Genomic DNA, 23,573 nt, shown 5'->3' with positions numbered 1-23,573 from the left:
CATTTGTTAATTTGTTAATCGAAGAAGGTGTCAGTATGTCTTCACTTTAGTTTATGGTACAGTTCTGTTGTAATGTGTCGCAAATTACCCTCTAAGAAAGTCTAGTAAATAAAGATGCAACATCCTGGAAGCTTCTATAGCCTGATGTTACTGAGGTCGGATAGTAGATACATGGCATTAAACGGTCTGATGTCTTATCTGGTATGGGGGCAGAGCCTTGAGGAAACATTGTACTAGACTCTACCAACACACTCTGCAGGACTCTGCAGAACATCCAGGCGATGATGGATGTGTGATGTAGTGACCAGATGTGACCCGATGTTGTTTAACTTTAGTTTCCGGTAAAGTTTTCTTTAGAAGCAACAAACAACCCTGAAAGAAAGTGAAACTATAAAGGCTAAATATTGTTCTCGGAGCTCTTTGGTTTTTTTTCTGACTATATAACCGACATAACATGGCACTGACTTCATCTAATTACAGCTTGTCTTATCTAATTAAGTCATGGCCCGTGTTTGTAGCATTAAACGTGGTGTCTAATTACAGCATAATTTGGTAGCGAGGGTAGAATAGTGTCTAACTGTAGCATATTTTAGATCTGATATGGAACTGTGTTTGATTTCTAATTAGACTATGATCTTATAAAATGGTGTCTGATAGTGTACGATCTCCTATTTGGTTTCTAATTAGAGTATAATTTGGTATAATAGTGTCTAAGTAGGCTTATATTTTGGGTCTATTATGCAGTTTCTAATTACAGCATAATTTAGGTGTATAGTGTCTAATTAGGGTGTAGCTGAGTTTGTTTACTGTCTAATAATGAACATATTATTTCTAGTTTTTGTCTTTACGTCCTCTCACAAAAAACTAATTTTAGCAACTTCTGAGTATTTGTCATTGGACCTGGTTGTTAAACAGAACAGTTACACAATCAAAGGTGTCCTTCGTTCAATGCCAGTACACGGACTGAGCCTGCCAAAGTTTTGGGACTGGTATCAGCCGTGTCAAGTGATGCCCAGAAGCTTCCAACACCTAACCTCCATTTAGTTATGTAACAAATACACCCAACGACTGAGTATATTCAGCAGTGAGTGAGTAAATGTCCTACTCCAGAAAATCTATAATCAGTTTGTTTGAAGATGTTTCAATATGAGTTTGTGGCCAATTTACTGCAGGAGAATTATAATTATCATCGCAATCAGGTCAGACGTTTGCTTTTTATCTTTATACAGCAAGGACATTCTCATTTAGATGGTTTTATTCCAACTCTGTCTCCCAGAAATAACATTTATATACTACAAAACTGTTTTCCCAGTTATGCTGCTTTGAAAAAAATAATGGCTGTCTGGATTTTATTCACAGGTGATATTTTTTTGAATGAACTAAGAGCTAAATTACTGCAAACAATGAGCTTTTCCAAACTTAAACCGAATGCTGCAAACACATAATAATGCTGTTGTCAGTATGAGTTGATATTGTACTGTAAGACTGGATATTTGGGCACATAAAAAAGAAATATGCTGTCATTGTGGTATATAGCCTAAAAATAATTTCTAAGAGACAGGATCGTTTATTCTTGGGTTTAGTGTAATGTAGGTACCATAAATTCTCAAACAGTGGACAGGACCTTTATTTATATCAGTGGCTGAAAGAATCTTCTGTTCTACAGTTAATACAAACTGTATAATCTTCATCTCGACAGCATTTATTCCATCAGTAGAGCAAGAATCATGTGTTTCACTTTGTCTTTTCCCTGAACGCCACCACAAATGAAACTCAACACTTCCTACAGGATGTTCACATGTGTGAAAAGTGTTGCAGCCTTCCCTTTTATAGGTCATCTTTTAACATGAAAAAATCATCAGGAAATCGGTGAGTTTTGTTGACAGTAGCTTAACAAAGAAATCGGAATTAATTAGAGTATTAAAATTATAATATTTATGTTAAAAAAGAGAAACTGAGAGCAGCAGAGTGGTGAGTAAAACTTGACTATGTTGTTGTATTGATGGAATTACTGCTGTGGAAATAGAGATTATACTTAATTTACCATGATTCCACCTTCCTACCTCAGTGTTTTTCTTTTAACCAGCCTTTATTAATTCGTGCTGGCCATGCACCTGGCTTGGCAATTATTTAAATACTGGTTTTTATATAAGAACTTACAATAAAGTGCAGGTGCTTGTAACTGCACTTGCATTTTGCACTATTGAAAAACTATTTTACAAAACTATTTCTTAAAGAAATGATGAAAATTACAGTTTTGGCTCAAGGATGAGTAATTAAGAATTGTAGTACAGTCTCAGTGTGTTTTCATTTTTGCTTTGTTAAAGACCAGATGTGTAGGATTTTAAAACTTCCTTCACTCGTTGTATCAAAACAGACACAGGTGTAACGCGATACTGAGCTGAATGAATGACTTCTATATACTATAAAGTAAAACACACAGGTACATACCTTCCTGTTGAGGTGGACGCAGATGTCGGCCCGCATGTCTTTGGGACAGATGGATAATACCTGCAGGAAGAGAGAGGAGTTCACACTGGAGTTTGCAGAAATTCCTCCGTTTGGCAAAAACTGATGAGAGAAGAGCATTAACTGTGGAACCACCAGGGGTCGCTATAGACCTAAAACCGCCAATGAGTAATATTTACTCGTCTGCCTGGCTTCTGCATTTCTAATGCTAAAAATTGTGCTCTGTCATTGTATTAAGACCTTGTTTTCACAAAGGAACGTCTACAGTCACAAGATGGGTTTGTTTAATCATCAGCTGTGTTTTGGTCCTCTTGTTCTATAATCTATAAAGTATCTTTAAGAGCACTAATCACTCTGCATGGCCGTCAGTATAAATCGGTCTAAAATGACACTGAAAATGGGTATTAGAAGGACATATTTGCATATTTGGGTGATGTTTGGTTGATGTTATATTATTACATTCATCACACAGTGATATAACCTGTAATACCCCAAATGGACAATAATGAGCCATAATAATAACAAACAACCACTGCGCTTATGGGTGATTTGATGTTGCAATGAAATCAACATGACAAAGTCAAGCACACGGTTTCACCTGATCAATTATTAATTTAGGCAAAACATAAATATATATATTTCTCCTTTGGTGTCCCGTTCATGAAAACAGAGTAAGACAAATGACAAAAGTAGCCTAAATACCCCAAATGGACAATAATGAGATGCTGAAATGAAATCACAACAAAGTCAAGCACACAATGTCACTTGATCAGTTATTAATTTAGGCATTTCAACAATGTGTTAAGAAGAGAACATCAACTTGAGATAACCATTAAAACTTTTTTTATTTATAACATTAAAACACACACACACTCTTTTGGTATCCTGTTCATGAAAACAGAATAAGGCAACAAATTAGGCTAAATAGCCTGTAAACAATAAATGGTAACATGGCAAAACACAAAATTAATGAATAATCAATTAACTAAAAGTAAGTTTTACACACAGTGAATGCTTGTGAGTTTGTTAAATCATCTTCATTTGAACATGTGATTCTACGTTTCCCTCAAACAGACATTCAACACCTCGACTATGTTTTCTACAGATGGTTTTCCTGCACTTCAGACACTTGACGAAGGTTTTATTGCAGGTCATTTTCCTCTGCTGTTTTTCTAATCTAATTATGACTTGACGTAGTTGTCGGGTCATTCACTCTCCTACACTACTAATGCCGTTGCCTAGCAACTCTGAATGTTTAAACATGGACCATGCAGAAATAAATGCATTTCATATATGAGTAAACTTCACCCGGAGGAGGTTTTAGGTATAAATGCCTGTGTTTTTAATCTGGAACAATAGCGGCTGCTACACAACATTACTTTAGGAAAAGTCCTAGACTGAAGGACATGAATATTTTATTAAAACATAATAATGTACAATTGAAATTCTAGTGTTAATTAAATCTGTACTTCCAACTCAGATATCCCTTCAAGGATTCATCCAGCGAGAAATATTTAAAAGTCTGTTTGCTCTGACTAAAAGGCAGTCAAAGGTCAGCTAAAGCCATGATCCACGTTCATTATATGTTTCTAAAAAGGTTTTCTGATGGAAGGTGAACATTTCAGAATTGTCACGTCCTTTTTCTGTTTTGGACTCTTTGTGTATTCTGTTTTCTTGAGTTTTCAGTGTTGCTGTTATGTTTCCTGGTTTTGGTTTTCTCTGTTTCCCTTGTGTGTTCCTCCCTGTATGTTCGTGTCACCTGTTTGTTTACTTTAGTTCTTGTTTTATTTTGAAATATTTTCTCTTTGCGTCTGGGTCACCTTTACTTCATGTGTCTCACCTGTGTCTCGTTTCTCTCACCTGTGTTTAGTTTTCAATAACTCCCTGTGTATTTATAGTCCAGTTTTCAGTTCGGTCTTTGTCGAGTCGTCTGTTTTCGTTCTATGTTTATTCCATCTTCCTGGTTAGTGTGTCTGTGTCTCCTGGGTTTCTGGTTTATTCCTGTGACTTTTGCATTTTCATCAAATATTTCTGCATCGGATCTCGCCCGCCTGCCGTCTCTGCATTTGGGTCCGCCTGCTCCTCACCTACCTTCACGACAAGAATCAGAAGTTCATAAAATTTGCTACGGGAAGAATATTGAAAGTCTGAACCAAAAGATGCAAGGAAATCTTCTTTTCTTACTTCTAAGATGGTCAAAAACAACGTCAAGTGGTTGTTAAGTAACAAATGTATGACTGAGATCTGTCTTCTTTGTGTTGTCCTTTTAAAGTCAATAAAAATAAAGTAGAATTAAAGATGGAGCAGTGCAGTCAGCGCTGCCACTGGTGGCCAGAATATGTATAAACTGTTAAGACTCAGTCACACCAGCATTAAAAACTGCAGAATTGTGTGATCGGTGCATTCGCTCGTGTCTTTAAAGCTGCTTTATACTGTTACATGTGGCACATAGGTGCATTACAGCACACTGTCTGTAGGGGTGTTTTTGTTTCTCGCTCTCTTCGGCGCTCTTCCTCCTCTCTCCTTTCCTTCCTTCCTTTGTATGAGTGAAGCACCTGGAGCCAATTATCTATGAGAGAAAGGGGGAGCTGAGGAGCAGCGTGGAGACAAACACCTGTCGGCCTGCAGCAGCAACTTCTGGAGAATCTTTCCCCTTTTTCCTTCGGTTGTTTTCTTCCCAGCATGATTTATGATGAGTGTTGGGTTTTGTTATTTCAGTTTGTTATTTTAGTTTGAGGTGGAGATCACCGGTGGTCCAGTTTTTGTTTTGATTATGTTGAGAGCACATTTCTCTTTTGGTAGTTAGGAGGATGAGTTGGCTGGCTCAGTAACTTCTCCATCTTTTCTTTACAGTTTAAGTATGGTTTATTTGTTGAAAACTAAAATGGATGGTTTATTGTTAACCTAGAGGTCTTGGCGTCCTTTTCATATGTTCGTATGTCTCCAGGTGAGCCTTTGTTTGTTTGGTGAGGTCGTAACATATACACATATACTCCATCAGAACTGCTTATTGGATGGTCTAATAGCTTCCCCCCCCCCTACACACACATACACACACTTTTCCAATGTCATATTAGGCAAAAACTTCTGTAACTTACTGAAACTGACAATCCAACATTCACATCCAGTGGACGCTAACACTGGTCTGACTGCTGAATAGAGGCGAGAAATGAACTTTTCTCTCCGGCTCTCTTTTATTCTTGACAAAACTATTTGTAACTTCTGATGATTAATCATTAACAATTTATGAAAAACAGAAATTAAAGTATTAAACAGCAAACGGCTGCACAACCTCCAGCTTGACATTTTCAAACAAATAAACCAATTCATCCTTAATCAAAGGTTTTGCAGCCTTCAACAGTCAATGATGTTCAGTGTGTCTCAGTAAACTGACACTGAACTGTTAGAACTGAATGTGGAAGTATTTTACAGTTTCAGAGCAAATTAATTCACTTTATAATATAATTCAGTTTCTGGTTATGCTACTCATTCAGTTTTTTCAATGTAATTATTCAAGTTAAACAATTCAAATATAAATAATTCAAATTCAGTTTCTAGTGACACATACAGTATTTCTACTCGTCTTTTTCTCTTCGCCTTCGGCCAATCAAATCAGCTATAAGCATTTGATTATCAATGAGTTCGAATGACCCTTTAATCCTATTGTGTGAACTACGACACGTGAATTTGAACTGTCCTGATAGCGCTGACGTCTGATGGAGCAGAGAGCCAGAGGAAGTCCAAAATGGAAGATCACTAATGAAGTTTAGTGTAAATTCAGGCAGGAAGACTCTTAATCATTCATTCATTCATAATTTCATTCTTTTCTATCAGATTCCTCCACGATCCTTAAACAGCCAATTGCGGCCTAGCTATCAAACTTTAAAACTGTTTCCCTCTCTGTCGCTGTCAGCTGTCATTTCAGGCAATAATCGCGTCCACCTCCACCCCATCCGCAACACCGGAGCTCGCTCCTCGCTTCTCCATCCCGGATCATCATTCGTCTGCCTAACCTCACATTCTGGCAAGGCCCCAAGTCTTCACGCCACTCCACGCCTCTCCATCACCGCCACCAGTGTCTAGACTCCATATTAGGCCACATCACGATGGAGTCTAATCACCAAAGACTAAACAACTCTCACCGCATAAAACTGAGTCTCTCCTGATTGAAATAAGATCTCCTTCCATTCGGCGACGTCTTATCTTCAACAATCTTTCTCTAACAAACTTCTTTTCAACTCCTGAGTGGCTGTTAGATCTGCGATCCATCTGTTAACCATCGGATGAATATGGCGAGCTCAGTTTCTTCCTGAAGAACACTTCAGCAGAGAGCAGCTGTCAGGAGGGGGGAGGGAGGGGGGGGGGGGGGGGGGGGGGGGGGGGGGGCAAAAACTTGAAGTGAAATGTCTCCAGTTTGTTGTTGTGCGTTACTGCAGTTTAGAAACTCCAGCTTATTATCCTGTTGCATTCATTAACTCCCTCCGGAAACGACTGTCTGCCAAAAAAAAAGCCTAAAAACTGTAATGGCTTTGTCCAGCTCATTACACAAATTCTGAAATACAGCCTAATTAACTGCGGCATTTAGATAAAACAGAGAAAACAAAATAGAGTCCCGTCCTCCACAATCCTGCCTTGTTAAATATGAACAAAATTGACCAAAGGGGGGGAAGACTATAAATCTTCTGAAAGCCTCTGCAACATCAAAACACAACACAACAGTCTTCAAAAAATCACCTTCACTCATTTTAAAGTCAAAGACATCAGTAGCGCCGAGACGCTTTCGGGAGCCTCTGGCCTTTTTTTTTTTTTTTTTTTTGGGGATGTGTACTCACATAAACAGCTGACTTTATACCTTGGTAATGGCTCCCAAAGTGACAAAATATATCCACTAATTGGCCCCATATCTGATCTGCGAGGCATTTATACCGAGGGTGGGCATAAGACTCGCCGTATGCGTCTTCAAGAGTGTGTAATTATCCAGACAAAAACCTTGGAAAATGGGATTCATGGGGAGGGAGAGGCTTCCGATCATAGGAGAGAGAGAGAGAGAGACGGTGGGAAAATTAATTAAATGGACAGATTTAGGAGACAAAAGGCAGACAAGTCCTGTTTAAAAAAAAAAAAAAAAAAAGGACAAAAATAATGAGATGATATAAAATGAATGAATTAAGTCGCCTTTTTGTTGGACGACGACACCTGCTGAAACCACTGGAAATAAAAATGCATCCGTTGTTCCTCCTGAGATGACAGAAGGAACATGAAAATAAACATTTAAAGTCAGAAATCAAACCGAATGTGAAGCTGCAGTTAAAACTTTTGATTCGGAGGAGAAAACGCCGTCTTTGCCCAAAATATGAGAGGTGATTAGTGACAGACTTTTAACGTGGCAGATTCATGTTTGATTACGGTAATCGATGTTTACAGCAGTCGACGAGGAAGTTGAAAAGAGAAGAAGAGAAGATGCTGAAGGGAGAAACCAGCTCTTTAATGTACGTTTGCTTTCATTAAGGTGATGCATTGCTTCAGATGTGAGGTCTTTGTGTGTATTTGGTTTACAATCTAAATTTGTCTGCATATAACTGCATTATACGAGTGGTTGTTTGAGTGCAGAGGGTCAAAAGTTCACCACTCTGTGGGTGTTTGGGTAAATTAAGTCGTGACAGTAAATGAATGGTGACTGGCTGTAAGGTATTTTGCCAGTTTTGTGTTTTTTCTCCTTAATTCTGATCTCTGCGCTTCTTCTTGTTTTATTTTTTTGTGTGATGTTTTGTTTAGGTCTCCCTGTCGTCTTGCCTGTGTGACACAGCTGTCATGTTAAATGAATGCAACATTTTTTGTGCAGCTACTGGAGCTAAAACCGTCTCCATTCAGAATATCATATGTGTGACTTGATGTTTTGTGATTGGTGTGAATGGCAAAAAGCTGCATGGTGTCTGGGTTTTTCTGTTGAAGCCTGGATATTTAGTTCATCACTGCAGTCATAAAACATCATTTAAAGGAGACATATTGTGCTTTTTGTGATTTTCTGTCATTTATAAACTGTTATAATGTCAGATGTCTGTGTTAAATATTGTCAAAATTCCAAAATTTGAGGTAAATGTATATAAAAATTCCACCCTTAAGTCAAAAGCCAAGGCTTCAACCTGCTCTGAACACTCTGTTTACAATGTTAGCTCTACTTCCTCCTCGTGATGACATCAGATCATTTGCCAAAAAATGTCGCTAAGTTCGTTCGCGTTGTCCACTCTCATATTTTGGATCAGATTTGGGTTTGAATATGTACAGATGTGTTTGAGAAGTTTATATTGCGAGAAAAGAACAAGGAAAATAAGTGGGGCAGCTTCTGGAAGCTGACCAATCAGAACAGAGTGGGCTCATCAGGAGGCGGGCCTTAAAGAGACAGGAACTAAAACGGCCTGTTTCAGACAGAGGCTGAACTGAGGGGCTGCATAAAGGGTCAGTATAAGATAAATATGGAGTTTTTAACTGGAAATCATGCAAATATATTCCAGTAGAGCCCCAGAATATAAATATAGACCTGGAAATGTGCATGATACGTCCCCTTTAAAATATTTTGATCATGAACAAACCCTCACATCAGTTCTGACAAAGCAGTTGAACGCTGAACGTGTTACTATGACGACCTTTCAGTCTCACCTTCTCCGTGTCGATGCCTTTGGACATGGACCAGGTGGAGACGATGTAGTCCATCACCCTCTCGCTCAGCCCCTTGGGAACCTGGTAGAGCTTCAGGAAGTCCCTGACGTTGTTGAGCATTTCGTGGTAGCGGTTGGTGTTGGCGTACATCTGCTGGAAGATGGTTGTCACGTTTCCAAAGATGGTGGCGTAGAGCAGAGCTAGAGAGGGAGACAGATGAAGTATATTTACTTCAACGCACAAAGACACACACAATCTGGATCCGATCCATGTCTTCAATTTGTGTTTGCTCCGTAACACACGGTTCATTAAAATGTTCCTATAAAGTTATTATTTTGAATATAATATATAATTATACACAAAGGAGCCATATCTTCAAATTGGCAGTTGGCTTTGTTTTAATGTTCCTTCAGCAATTTGTGAACACTTAATAAACAGAAATTTGGCACAAACAATCAGCAGCACAGTTGGAGAATCCAGCTACTGAACAATAAATCTTAACATCCTTTAAGCTGATTTGGAGGCGAGGAAATGAGAAACCAGTAACGGGCTGGAGTCACCCTGCTGGCAGCCAATCATACAAGACAGAAAATAGATTTATACTGCAAAATGCACACTGTACACTATAAAACACTTTGTTTTATTATGATCAGAATTTGACTTCTGTGGAGGACAAACATCAGATTCCAGCAAACTCACAAGCTTATACAACCATTAAATAGAACAGAATACGCTTTCTTGTATTGGGAGGTGAATTTGTCCTTTAACACCTCAACCGTCCATCTTACTCCATTACTCCTTTACTCTTGTAAAACCAGAGCAACCATGCAGAAATTCCCCGGCACTGACATAGCAACCATCAACTCATGGATTCTGAGGGAGCTCGGGCACTCACAGTGAATTGTCAGCACCCGCAGGGGAAATCAGGTGACCATATCAGGCACAGCAGAGTTTTAAATGTGAGCTAAACCTGCATTCATTCCTACGGTTTTGACCTTTTCAGTTCTTTCTTACAGTATATTGATATAAAAGTGCATCAATCTTCTTCTTGTGAACTGTTGCCGACTCACCTGATTGGATCAAACACGTGCACACAGTAACTTTGCTGTTGCAGCCATAATAACACATCTGGTCCATTAATAACCAGACTTTTTTTTATTAAAAAAAAACAGACTGAGCACAGCCTCCACAGGTGGCTGATGATGATGAAGATTTGTACCCCATCTGTCATTGTACCTGTCACCTGCAATATCATTTTTAAAATGTAATTATCGTGAGCAGTTCAAGGTTTACTCTGGTTTCCTTTGTTCCTGTGTTATGTACAGCGTCCTATAGTGTTTTGTTCAGGGTTATGTTGATCTGCTGTGCTGGGAATGTTTGATTCAGGTCTCCAACAAGAACTAAATAATCAAATGCAGTTTAGCTGTGTGTTCATCTATATCGGACCCCCACTGGAATTTATAAATTTGGCGCCGATGCACCTAGTGATGACCTATCAATCAGCCACTAAGAACCATATTTGATGGTATATGCACCACTCAAACTATCCAAACAACATGAGCTTTAAGGTTTGTTAATGAACTTGGAAATAGCAGTTTGAATAATAAAAATTATTTTGCTATGTCTTCCAATCACCTGCAAACACCCACTAACCACCTCCACCCTGCAGGTCACCCAGAATCACCAGAATAACCAGCTGCCAGCATGAACAGCAAGTGCAAACATACAGTGACAAAAGAAATATGCAAACTTCACTCAAAGACAGCGAAGGTTATTGAAATAATAAAAATACACATAGACACATTATCTCAACCCGTAAGAAAGCATTCAGCAACACGAAGAATTCAACCAGCGATACTTTAGCAAGCCAATAGCAACGTCCAAACAACTCTTCAGCAACACTTCAATAAAAGTCTAGTCGACGCACGATCTTCACTGCACCAGTCGCACAACAAACTGGGCTTTTTCTCCTGAGTTGTTGTTGATTTGATTTATTGATTTATTGATTGGGGGACAGTGTGCAGTTTTAAACATTAAAGATGCTCTGCATCGGAGTTAGCTCGAAGCTAATTTGCATCCGTAGTCCCCGACAATCAAAACAAAACAAAACAAAAAAAACAAACAAACAAAAAAAAACACACAGAACACACCATACAAAACACAAAATACAAAGCTGTTGTATTGCTAATATATATATATATATATATATATATATATATATATATATATATATATATATATATATATATATATATATAATATAAAATTAATAACTTTAACCCAAAGTTATTCAGTTTACTGTCACAGAAGACTAAATAAACCAGAAAATATTACATTTGAGAAGCTGAAATCAGAGAACAATGATTATTAGACTTTTAAAACAGTTGGCAATTAATTTTCTGTTGATCAACTAAATGATTAATCAACTCTAATTACTTATGATCTAAGATTAGAAGCTCTTAAAACTATTGAGTCACACTGGGGGAGGGACAGAAAAAAGTAGAGGAAGAGGAAGGTGATCAAATGAACATCTGATATGTACATTACAGGTAAAAAAAAAGTGGTGACGTCTCCTGGTGGATGACTACATGACATTAATGACATTTCTACCACTGAGGAAATGTTCGGGAGGAGGAACCGGGAGTGTTTCTCCCCTTTCCGAACTCAAATTCATTGTGTGTCGTGGTTGTCGAGGCGAGCTGTCAGCCTCCTCTGACTCCTGCTGCTGCTACTCTTCTGTTTCCATAGAGACCTCACTCGAAATAAACTTGAAATAATTCCCCCTCTTTTTTTTTTCCTCTCCTTCTCCTTCTCCTTACAGCCAATAAAAATGACAAAAGAATGAGGCAAAGAAATAACAAGTTTAAAGACTTTCGGGGTTGAAAAACGAGGCTTGGCAGGAGGTGAGGAGGTGGAGGATGCAGGGATCTGATGATGGCGGCGAATGGGCTGCAAAAATGCCAAGAGAGGAAGGTTAAGAGAATGTGAATGTAGAGTAAATGAGAGGAAAAAGAAGAAGAAGAAAGGGAAAGAAAGGCAATCATGGACAAAGACTGAGAGTGACAGTATGTGTTTGCATGTGTATGTAAGAAAGAAATTAAGAAAAAGAAAAAGACAAAAAAGAAGAAGTGTGTGTTTGGATGTGAGACAAGAACAGAAAAAGGCAGAGAGACAGCCACGGACAAAAAGCGTGTAGTGTGTCAACAGTGAGATAAACACTGTTCCAGTTTAGTTCCTGCAAAGCCAGGCAGTCTTCCAGGACCCTCCAGGACCTTTCCAGGACTCTGTCAGCCAATAAGGAAGGACTGCCGAGCTGGAACTGCAAGCTCAGAGACACAAGCTCTCGCTTCCGTCCAAACATACGACTCCTAATTGGGCGGCTCAATGGCCGATGTCACCTCACCGCAAAGACAGACGGGGACTGGAATGACCTCCCGGTGTTCAGCAGGTTTTGAAGTGGTTTGCTGGGACTCTACAGCAAATCATTGTCTAGTTTGTTTAATTTATCCTGTCGAGAGGGACGTTTGAACCCTGGTGGCAAAAAAAAATGCACAAAGATGCTTGGGAATAACAAGAGAAGTGGGACGAATCCCGGAACAAAAGCTTCTCTCTCACAAATCCCACTGTGACCACTGTGTGTGTGTGAAGATTGTGAGCAAACTTAACGACAAAACCCACAAATATATATTTCCACAGAGGTCGACCGTATTAGACGGAAAGCTAATTAGCGGCATTTGCCAGCTGTAAACGAGGTCTGGCTATCAGCACTTTTGATGTATGAGTTGTGAAAGCATGATGAGACAAGCAACAGAGCTAAAAAAGAAAAGAGACCTCTTAAAAAAAAAAAACAATGACCTGTTATTACAGCAGCGGTATTTGCAGAAAGAGCGTTCAACGTTATTCTCAACTGAACATGCAAAACAAGGAAAAAGCTTATCAAAAGAGTCCATTAATTTCTTTTATGTTCTTTATATTTCTGATAATGCAATATAGCCGCTTATCAAACCTCTGCTGATTTAAGTCCTTGCTTATCTGACCTGGTTTAGCTCATGTTTGGCCTGTTTGAACCTGAATGATCCTATTATTGTATGAGTCAGAGAAGATGAACCTCTCCTGAAAGAAAGACAGCACTGGATGTCTGTTCAAATACTTCAAATGACGCTTGTTTGCAATCTCCTGACAAGAGGCCTCTTGTAATCGTACCAATAATAACACAACACTGACCTTCCAAAGTTCTTCAGGTATGAAACTAGTGATCAAGTGAATCATGTTTGCTAAATAATAAAAGAAACATGACTGAAAGGTTGTTTATTGGATGCAATTTCAGTAACCAGTCATCCTCTCGGGTCAGACAAATCCAATCAAATTCCAGTTCAACATATTATCACCTTTTTAAGTTGCTTATTTCCACATTCAGCAGTTATGGAGCAACATTATCATTCATTAGGAGTCGTGTTTCTGCCCATCTGGTGATTATAAGTCCAATATTCACTCTCTTTTAGCTCTGTTTTTGTCCTCCACCAACTCCTGAGGGAAATATCTGGCTCTTTAGCTGCTAAATGCTCCACTATGTTCACCAGCTAGTCTACAGCTAACTGTGTCTGTTTGCCGTTTGGTGCTGAGCAGGTAGTGTACAGTGGCTTTTTACAGCTTTTCCTCTGAAAACGACGCTATGAGAGCGCTGAGAGTGAACCAGAACAGTAAATTTGCAGCCATACAGATAAACAATGAGCTGAAACTCACTATAAAGCTTTTTAGAACATGTTAGATTGATCGTTTAGGAAGGCGCTGATTTCATTTTGTTGTTTTAGTATGAGGACTTGTTGAACTGTACACAGTGATGAGTGCTTTGTCAGATCATCTAGCAGCATTTCCTCCCATCACACCTTCGCTGGAGTTATGTGGTTTTGCTGCTTCTGAGAGCTTGTGTAACTTTCAGAAGCAGACAATCTGACAATCACACCTTCCTCACACAGGTGTGCAGAGGTGTTAAAAGGCTTCGAACTTGCTCTCATTTTTTTCATTCATCACACAACTTCTTCTGTCACTTTTTTGTGTGAATGCAACACCATGAATGCCTCTAAGGAGGAACTGTCCAAAAGTGTGCACCGTTATCCTATTTGTACAATTAGTCTTGCCTCATCCTTCTCTATGATGGTGGGCTGGTATCAAACAGGTACAGGTACAAACAAATCTATCTTTAGACATGGTTGGACATGATTCATACAAACTAGCGTCACTTGAATCATATCGAAGCCTTAAATGTGTCTATTGTTCTTGTGCATTTACAGTGTTTTTTACAGTAAAGACACATCAAGCAGGTGGGAGCAACAGAATAACATACAGCAGAGCACATGAAAAACGCCTTCGCTGGATGACTCACTATGATGCCGCTATGAATACCATTAATAGGATAAAACAGCCCAACCTACCAACCATAACCACCACCACCGTACAACAGAGGAATGGAGCAACATTTTCTGAGCAATCAACTGTATAAAAAATACAGTCATATTTGTGGGTTCAAGCTCAAGAAACTCTCAGGGTAAAGAACCCAGAGATGCTGCTGATGTTGAGCATTTTGCATATTCTTAAATGGTTTTTCGAGCATCGAAACATTTCTATAGAGAACAACTTGAGCCATGAAACTACAGTACTGAAGTGTCTCTTATAGACATTCTACTTTTTCTCTATGAGTTTAGACAGTTCAATCGAAGCACCCAGGCAATAGTTTATAGCTGTCATTTTAACACTATTTTTGAAATCTGATCTGTCCCTCATGGCTCTAATTGTTTAAATCTGTCACTGGTTTCCCCTCTGGTGGCCAGAAAGAGATGGGAGCTGTGGGGAGTTTATTTTGGGGGGGGGGGGGGGGGGGGGGTTGGAGTGATGGTCAGGATGGGGAGCAGATTATTATTTTTATTTTTTTTCTTCATTATTATTTATTAGTTGATGGAGTGGCCTGCGGGAGAGAAGACCAGGCGCTGTCAAAGTGAGGCTCTCATCAACCAGTGAGAATCTTTTGCTGGAAGTTTGTCAAATGTCTCCAAATCGACTGTGACACTGAAAAGAGAAATATATCAAAACCATAATTTTGTTGCATTCGGTTGATCTGTTTTGGCCTCCTCGTACTGTACTGATCTCATCTTACTGACAGCAGCAGTTGGTTTTTTTTTTCTTTACAGTGTTGCTAAGCGCTCATCACCACCACAGTGTTTCTGCACCTTCCAGAGATCACCTGTGAGTCAAACAGTGTGGGCGGGTCTGTGATGTCTTTGGATGTGTCTTTTTTTTTGTGTTCAGCAACAATAGCACCTGCTAACTGTCAATCAAACTTCTGCTGACATTGATGAAAGCCAAAAGGCATCACTTCCTCTTTCCTATTTGAGTGTTTTCTGCTGACGAGCCAGCAGCCACACTTTAGTGATAAGAACAGCACTTCCTATATGTAAGTTAAATCACTTCAGCATCACATTAATCTGTGACAGAATGAAGCAAATCGAAGCAGCGGTGGATGAAACAGATGTTACCGTTCAAATGTTGCACAGAATTTAGGAAAACAGCAAGAAAATCAAATGCAAATTGTGTTTTTTTATCAACAGCTGTTTAATTAATATTCTGAAGACAACATTATATATTCAGAAGCTTTCCTGTAACTCTTCTAAAGACGCCTTCCCACTGTGTGATTTTGGGCAGTTTGAGATGAAAGTTGAGAGAAACATGCCAAAATTTTTGGTTGTCAAAGCAAAATGACGTCCTGAGACTCATCCACTGACGACTGATGTGAAGATTTGGCAACCAGAAACAGCCTGAGGCAAAATTCTGACAGTGTCAGAAATTTAAGACCTAATTTTCACAATATGACTTCTGCTACGACGCACGATGACACACAAACCAATCAGAATACGACATGAAATGACACAGAACAAGCTGGTCGCAGTGATGTTTCCTAAGTGCAGTTTTTTTGACTACGGTTTCAGGGGAAAACGCTTGTTTTCCTTAATATGTTCATGACACACGAAACCAAAACGATGGAGATAAAACGAAAAAGAAGTCTGCTGCATTTTCAAACATCAGAGCTGCAGACGGATGACGAGCTGACAGCCTCAAACTGATATGATACAGTCAGACGCAGATTGTGACCAAGATTTTATTACAGGAGTCTCGCACAATGTGAGATGTAATAAATGTACACAATCGTTGTTATCGCAGTCTAAAGGCACCTTTAGTGATAGCATATTGTTGGTGCTTCTTATCTAATTTTGTATTTATGTTACCTTTATGAAGCTTAGCGTAAGTTCAAGCAGGAAGACTATCTTTAACCGTTCATTCATTTCCCGCTCCTCCTGCTGCTCCTGGCACGATCTCTAACCACCAATCACGGCTCAGCTGTCAAACTTTCAAATCTGTTTCCCTCTCTGTCGCTGTCAGCTGTCATTCCAGAGCAATCATCGCAACCCTCCTCTTCCTCCTCCTGCACCCCATCCACCTCCACGGTCACATCCCGGAAACTCTCTCCTCTTCATCACCATCTCTCCTTCTCCGCTCCGTTACTTCAGCACCAGGCCCCAGTTCACCAGAAGCCGCTACCTACACCGCCAACATCTACGCCTCTTCATCACCACCACCAGAGTCTAGACTAGTCAGTGCTGCACTCAAGTAGAAGAAGAAGATGATGTGTGTCCTGTAATGTCATATTTTTTCAAAAAAAACTTTATTTTTATTATTTTCTATGTATCTTCCCTTTAAAAATGCCTGAAATTTGCAAAGTTTGTGTAATTCATAAAGTTTATTTTGGTTTCCATTTAGCTTTTCTCATGTATTAATTAAGAACTACCATAAATATAGCTGGATGGAAATTTTGTAGGCAATTTAAACAAAATCTGATGACAAACCTGATGTCACCAGATGAGGAAACTGTTGCTTTTGTGTAAATTAAATTACAGGAACATAAATTATCTGACAACCATCTCAAGACTTCTGTCTTTGATCTCTTCAATAAGGGATGTTTCACCTCACTTCACCTTACTATTCTCTCATCATTACTGTATGTAAAGGCGAATTGTCACAACAAGACAGTGCTGGATGACGAAATATTTCCACGGGAGGGTAAAAACAAAGCAATGTCAAAAAGCCGGTGATGAGGTCAAACGAAGCACAAGTTCTTTTTTTTTTTTTTTTTTTCCCACTGACAGATTTCGAGTGACGATAATCAAACCGTGTCACTTTTTCTTGTAGAAAAATCAGGAGAGATCAGAAGCCGCCTACCTCCGTGTCATGTGCATTTTCCTTTTTCCGGGTTTTTGGACGTTCTGCCAGAGGAGTTTAAGGATGATTTGTCAGAGTGAATGAGCATGAGGGACAGAAATCTGTCAGCCCAGCAGGAGAGCTGGAGCCACAGTGCCACCGCCTGAAGCCCTGACACCCAGAAAATATCCATCACAACACGCCTACACGAGGAGACAACCAGCACACACACACACAGTCCTCTCAGACACAAATACAAAGATGTAGAAGAAAATAGTCCCTCACAGAGGAACAAATTAACAGGTACATACACTTTTGGAAATTTGCAATCCTCCATCAAACATGAAAACAAAATGTGAAAAATTCATATTTACAGTTTGTATCTTGATTAGCTCCCAAAAACTAGTCGCTGATTCATTTAATAGTCAAACTGTAAGTTTGAGTTATTCAGCTTTAGTAGTAGCTTTAGTAAAATAGTCACTGCTCCCAGGATAGAGGTATTCACTACAAACATACAAGTACTATATATGTAACTATACTGTACAGGCTTAGGAGATCGCTTCCTTAAAGGGGACATAACATGCTTTTTGTATGTTCTGTTATTTTTATACAGTTCTAATGTTGGATATCTATGTTAAACATGGTCAAAGTTCCAAAACTTGAGGTGAATGTATGTAAAAATGCTTCCCGGAAGTCAAAAGCGAGAGTCTCAACCTGCTCTGAATGCTTTGTTTGCAAGGTTACCTCTACTTCCTGGCCGTCCGTTCTGTTGTCTTTGTTACTAAGGTTGTTTCACGGGTTGTTTGCGTTGTCCACTCTCATATTTCGGATCTGATTCAAACATGTATGGATGTGTTTGAGAAGTTTCCCTTTGGAGTAAAAAACAAGTAAAAGAAGTGAAATCCTGCTACTTTTGTTTGTTTACATACCATCTTGAGCTGAAGGAAGCTTCCGACCAATCAGAACAGAGTGGGCTCATCAGGAGGGCGGGGCCTTAAAGAGACAGGAGCTAAAACGGCCTGTTTCAGACAGAGGCTGAACTGAGGGGCTGCATAAAGGACCACTATAAGATAAATAAGGAGTTTTTTAAAATGTAAATCATGCAAAGATATTCCAGTAGAGCCCCAAAATAAAAATGTAGACCTGTAAATGTGCATGATACGTCCCCTTTAACAGTTCCCATGATCAACAGATCGCTTTGCATTCACTCCATGGAGAACCCCAGAGTTTGCTTGAAAGTCAACCAAGAATCATCTTTTCAAGCAATTTCAGCACAGTTGTTTGGTCTGCATGAGAATTCAAATGACACCAGTTTTCACACCAGCCTGAATGAACACATCTAAACTTAGTTTAGACGTAAATGCGGCTGTTTTGGTCCGAGTACAATCGCCGTGTTCAGATCTGCCCAGACGAATTGTTCCAGAGTTCGATTCAACTGGACTGAACAACACAGGTTTGAAAACACACTCTTACAGGAAATGGTCTCAGTCCTGTCACAAACAATTTCTGGAGTGGTTCACTTGTGGTGGGAATACTTTGCATTCTGGGATGTAGATGAGTGAAATCATCAATCGCTAGCAGCTAGCCAGAGAATGAATCGAGGTCCAACCTGGACTAGGAACAAAGTACGTTGCCTTGATATTTGAGTAGGCAAGACCTTCTGCAGGACTTTTTTTTTCCTGTGTTTGTGTTCTTGCTCCCACCCCTGACACATTTCAGTATGAAAAGAAACCAATCCAAAGGGAAAATGCAACAAGTTTACTGACTCTTCGACTGATCTGAACAAATGACCTATAGGTCTGAAAATGCCCAATGATGACTACTGTCTGCTATTTCCAATATTTCCAAAGTTCCTTTGAAGAAGATGAAGCTGCCAATATGATTCTGTGTAGTTAAAAAAAACAACAACCTGAAAACACCTCAGTGACACAAACAAACCAAAATAGCAACACAAGCTCCAAAACCAAGCGGCCGAAGCCTTCAGAGAGGCCACCTCTATCAAGAGCCATTGAGCCCAGTCCATTTGCTGCTCAGTGAGCCAAGTCGGCATCCAGGCTGCGTCACAACACATTACACACTGACAGGATCCTGTGCTCTGCCAGCCAAACACTGAGCGAGCCAGTCAGCCGCATCAGAGTCCAAACCCCCTGAAAAAAAAGCTACTGTATAAATCTGTTTTGACAAGCAGTAATTGTGCATCAAGCACTCTCTGGGTTAGTAAAACATTCTGGCTGATTGTCTCGAAATAAATATTGACTGAAAAATCTGCAGAGGCATCCCGGTGTTAGTCACAGCCTCCTCAAGACAGAACAATCATTTCTGTAATTGTGACTCTCACTCAGTAAATAAGATTCTTTTGCTCGCCGTTTTTCTCCAGCATTGCACTGTTTACTTCTCATTAGGTCAACTTAATAGACTGTTTATGGCCGTGCAAAAAATGATAATGTGTTTTGGAGCGAGTGGGTTTGGTGGCAGATGGGGGGGCGGAGGGTTGATGTGTAACAAATGTCTGTGTCCACCTAAAGCCCAAACACCGGAAAGTGATATTACACTCCAGACATTAGTGAGGTTTAATATCTACAGCTATTATCAGGAGAGAAACCCTTGCAGGAGAATCCTTGTTACTGTTCTCAACAAAAAGGGTAGATTATGTCTATTTCTAGACTTTGTCAATTTCTTCCTCTTTCTCTCAATCACAAGTTGATTTCATTAGCAATAAAATGCACCCTTGCTCAATTTAATACACTCACAATCAGGGTCTGGTATGACAAGTAGCTCATGGTGGTTAATATTACCTTATAAACTTTAGAGAGATATTGCTGCATAATTAGTTTTGAAAATGTTAAATGTCTATTTGCTGTTTTCAGAAGGAGGAAATGATTAAAAAGTGTTCCTAAAATGTTTCCAGTCCATTAACATACATGAGAGGGGCAAAATATTAGGAACACTTCTCTGTATAATGCTCTCCAGTACACCACCACCACCCACTATATGACCTCAATAATAAACAATAGGTAGAATTATCACCTTTCTGACAATCTAAACAAAAACTGAACATGTATAAGCTTCAAAAAAGCTGAATTTATGGCAGAGCTGTTGTATTAGATTGCACAGATGTTCCTAATAAAGTGCTCGGTGAGTGTATAATTGTTTCAGCAGCATCTCCCCATATTTTAGGGCTACAACTAACAATTTTCATTGTCAATTAATCTGCAGACATTCTCAATTAATCAGTTATTTTGTCTATAAAATGTCAGAAAAGGGTGAAACGCTGAAACGCTTGTTACCATTTCCCAGACTCCTTTGTTTTGTCCCACCAACTGTCCCAACATCTGCAATATTAAATTTACAATCATAATTGACTATAAAAAGCAGCAAATCATCACATTTGAGAAGCTGCAACCAGAGAATATTTTTGTGCATAAAGCTTTTATTTCTATGAGCTTATCTCATGTTCAACAACGTCAAACCTTTATCTAAGTACACTATATATATAGTATACTTCATCTTTCTCATCTCACACTACAAGGATTTAAAGATGTCAGTGAACACCTGCTGGTGACAAACACTTGGAGCTCAGAGATGAATCACCACCCTTCAGTCTTTTAATCAAACTCATAAATCATGATTAGAATAATAAGTTCTGGATGGTCAACAATGTGAGTTTACTGAGCGGCAGCGTGGTGTTCATTATAACATGTAGAGTCGCCATCAGGAGGAAAGAAAACCTGTTTACATGATCGTTAACGGTGTAGGAACTGAAAGGAAAAGTGTCGATGTGACCTCTGACCTTCACACCCATGTTAAAACCCACACAAGTGATTTTAATTATCGTGCCCTATTAGCGCTCTTCTCTGGACAATGTGTGACATGTTGTTAGCTTTGTTGCACCTGTTAGGGAGGGAAGAAATTACAACAAATTTAAGTGGTTATGGTTTACAATAAACAGTGTTGACTCATGGTTGGAAACAGGAAACAAACAGTAATCTCTGGTGCACCCTGACCCCCTCCCTACATGGACTTTATCACTCTATAATTAATGCAAATACATTATTCGGCAAAGCACAAATAGTGGCTTTCATACGAATATTTGTTTCTTACAAATATTTAAAAAATTATTTGTTGGGGGTGTTCCCCAAAGATAAAGTTGAGCTACTGACACAAGCAAAATGCTCTTAAAGACTCTCCATAAACTGTTGTTCCCCTTCTCCTTTCCACAAAGTTAGGTTGTAAAAAATAAGCAATAAATGAAAAGTGCAAAGCAATAATCGCCTTTGAAGTTCCTCCCTACACATTACACGGTGTGCTGTCTCTGTGTTATGGGTGTACAAATAGATAGGTCTGGCTGCAATGTTTTAGCTCAGTAATCATAATAATTTTCTAAAATTAAAAGTGTAATAAAAATAAACAAACAAACAAGGATTTTTAAGCCTCTTTCCACTTTTATTCGAATACAAACAGATACAAATAATTTTGCTGCCTCAACAAATACAAATACAAATACTGGGATCTCTGCACATCCCTAATAATTAATCTGCTGATTTCCTCCTTCGCTTCTGCCATAACTACTACGGCCGCTAGAGGGCGCTGCTGTCACTTAAACTTAAATATAGTTTGTTTTGGGGCTCGTTTAAACGACTGATCCAGTCATTATTCTTCGGGAGAGACATTACAGAGAATCAGACATTTTGATTTATATCCTATTTGCTTTGTTAGTTACTGTTTGTATCATTTTATAGTGTAAAATTAAATTACCCTCGTAATTACAACATTTTATTAGCAAACTCTGATGAAGAGGAGGTAATCTTCTGGTATGTAGATTCTTATTGGACTAAAGTATTGTCAGTTTTCCGGCTCTAAGTGTGAGCTTCAGGCAGTCTGCTGAGACCATTTTTAATCTTTTGTCATGAAAGTGGCTTCATGCAACTGTCCCTCAAGACTTTAAACTGTCTTTTATTCTTGACACAATATATGAAATTTGTTTTTACATTCATATTAGCTCAATATTTTATTGTCAAACGAAGCTTGTAAATACTGCAACCGCTGTGCTGGTAAACAAAGACTATCAATAAGGTGATATGTTTGTTGCATTTCTTGCTGCGGTTCTGTGATAATTGACAGCAAACAGAATTGATAAGAACAAGAGCCAAGACACAGTAGTTTGTGTGCACATCCATAAAAACCTCAGTAGGTCAGGTGCTGGATACAGAGATCAATGCAATGAAAAATAGAGACGTATCCGCACAGCGCAGTAAGAGCTCCCTTGTGATGTTTCAACCAATCACGTCATCCTCAGGCAGTTTGTTTGGTCAACATGTCGCCAATAAAGCCCGTTTCTCCAGAGAGCTTTAATACCGGCATGCAGATAACCTTTCTACGTTTCACAACGCCGATATGAAAACTCATCTTAAGACAAAATGAAATGAGGATAAAACACTGATCAAACCAATTGGAATTATCTTCTTATCTTTATGCTTCATGTATTAGTTTGGGTGTTTTCCCAGGTTTTTGTAATCTGTTTTTCATGCTCAAACAATGAATAACAGCAAATGGCTTTTTTCCTAAGGTAGGAATACAAACTGATTCCTCCTCCAGCTCTGCCAAAACCAGTAATAATGAAACAAGATAATTGGCACAAACTTGAAAAAATAAGGGATTATCCTTTCAATTATTCTACTGCTTCACTGTGTGCAAGTCCCCCTGAATAAGAAAATCACCTAAATACCGACAATAAGCACCAATAAATTTGTGTCTTATTTTCTTGTTTGTGCATGTATGTTATTCATCCGATAGCAGCAACATGTTTTTGAAGTCAAGAAGACTGGAGTGTTGCTGTTTCACTAATGGGACCGAATTAAAACACAGAGCAAATAAGGCGGCTCAGAGGTTTCACTACTAAAGGTAACAAGGCCATCGGGGGCCGAGCAGGGGCTCCCTGTGGACCGGGGGCGGGGGGGCCCAGGCCTCGGCAGAAGTAATGAAGTCATGGAGGACCACTTGCATTGAACCACAAGCGCCTGGTAAACAATGGGATGGTTTTTATGAGGATAATGTTGACTCTGGAATAACAGTCGGTATGTGGGGGAAAGCGGTGCTGTCGTCTGGCAGCGAATGCTGGGTCAGAAGGTTGTGTTCAGATGTAGAGAACAGGTTGAAGGCTCAGTTATCCCAATTTACAAAAACAAATATTTTCCCACTTA

The 23,573-nt window shown here is 39.2% G+C and overlaps 1 protein-coding gene across 1 annotated transcript in view; it reads right to left on the bottom strand.

Moving 5' to 3' along the window:
* The window catches only part of kcnh5b (potassium voltage-gated channel, subfamily H (eag-related), member 5b), a 185,805-nt gene that overhangs the window by 70,795 nt on the left and 91,437 nt on the right, over nt 1-23,573 (bottom strand). Inside the window, exons 9-10 of the mRNA XM_044375399.1 lie at nt 9,127-9,326; nt 2,452-2,511 (exon numbers count right to left, since the gene is read on the bottom strand). Coding sequence (XP_044231334.1) covers nt 2,452-2,511; nt 9,127-9,326 — 260 coding nt within the window. The remainder of the gene's footprint in view (nt 1-2,451; nt 2,512-9,126; nt 9,327-23,573) is intronic.

The sequence above is a fragment of the Thunnus albacares genome, chromosome 15 (assembly GCF_914725855.1).
Source record: "Thunnus albacares chromosome 15, fThuAlb1.1, whole genome shotgun sequence".
NCBI lineage: Eukaryota > Metazoa > Chordata > Actinopteri > Scombriformes > Scombridae > Thunnus > Thunnus albacares.
This window is presented reverse-complemented; position numbering and strand designations above follow the sequence as displayed.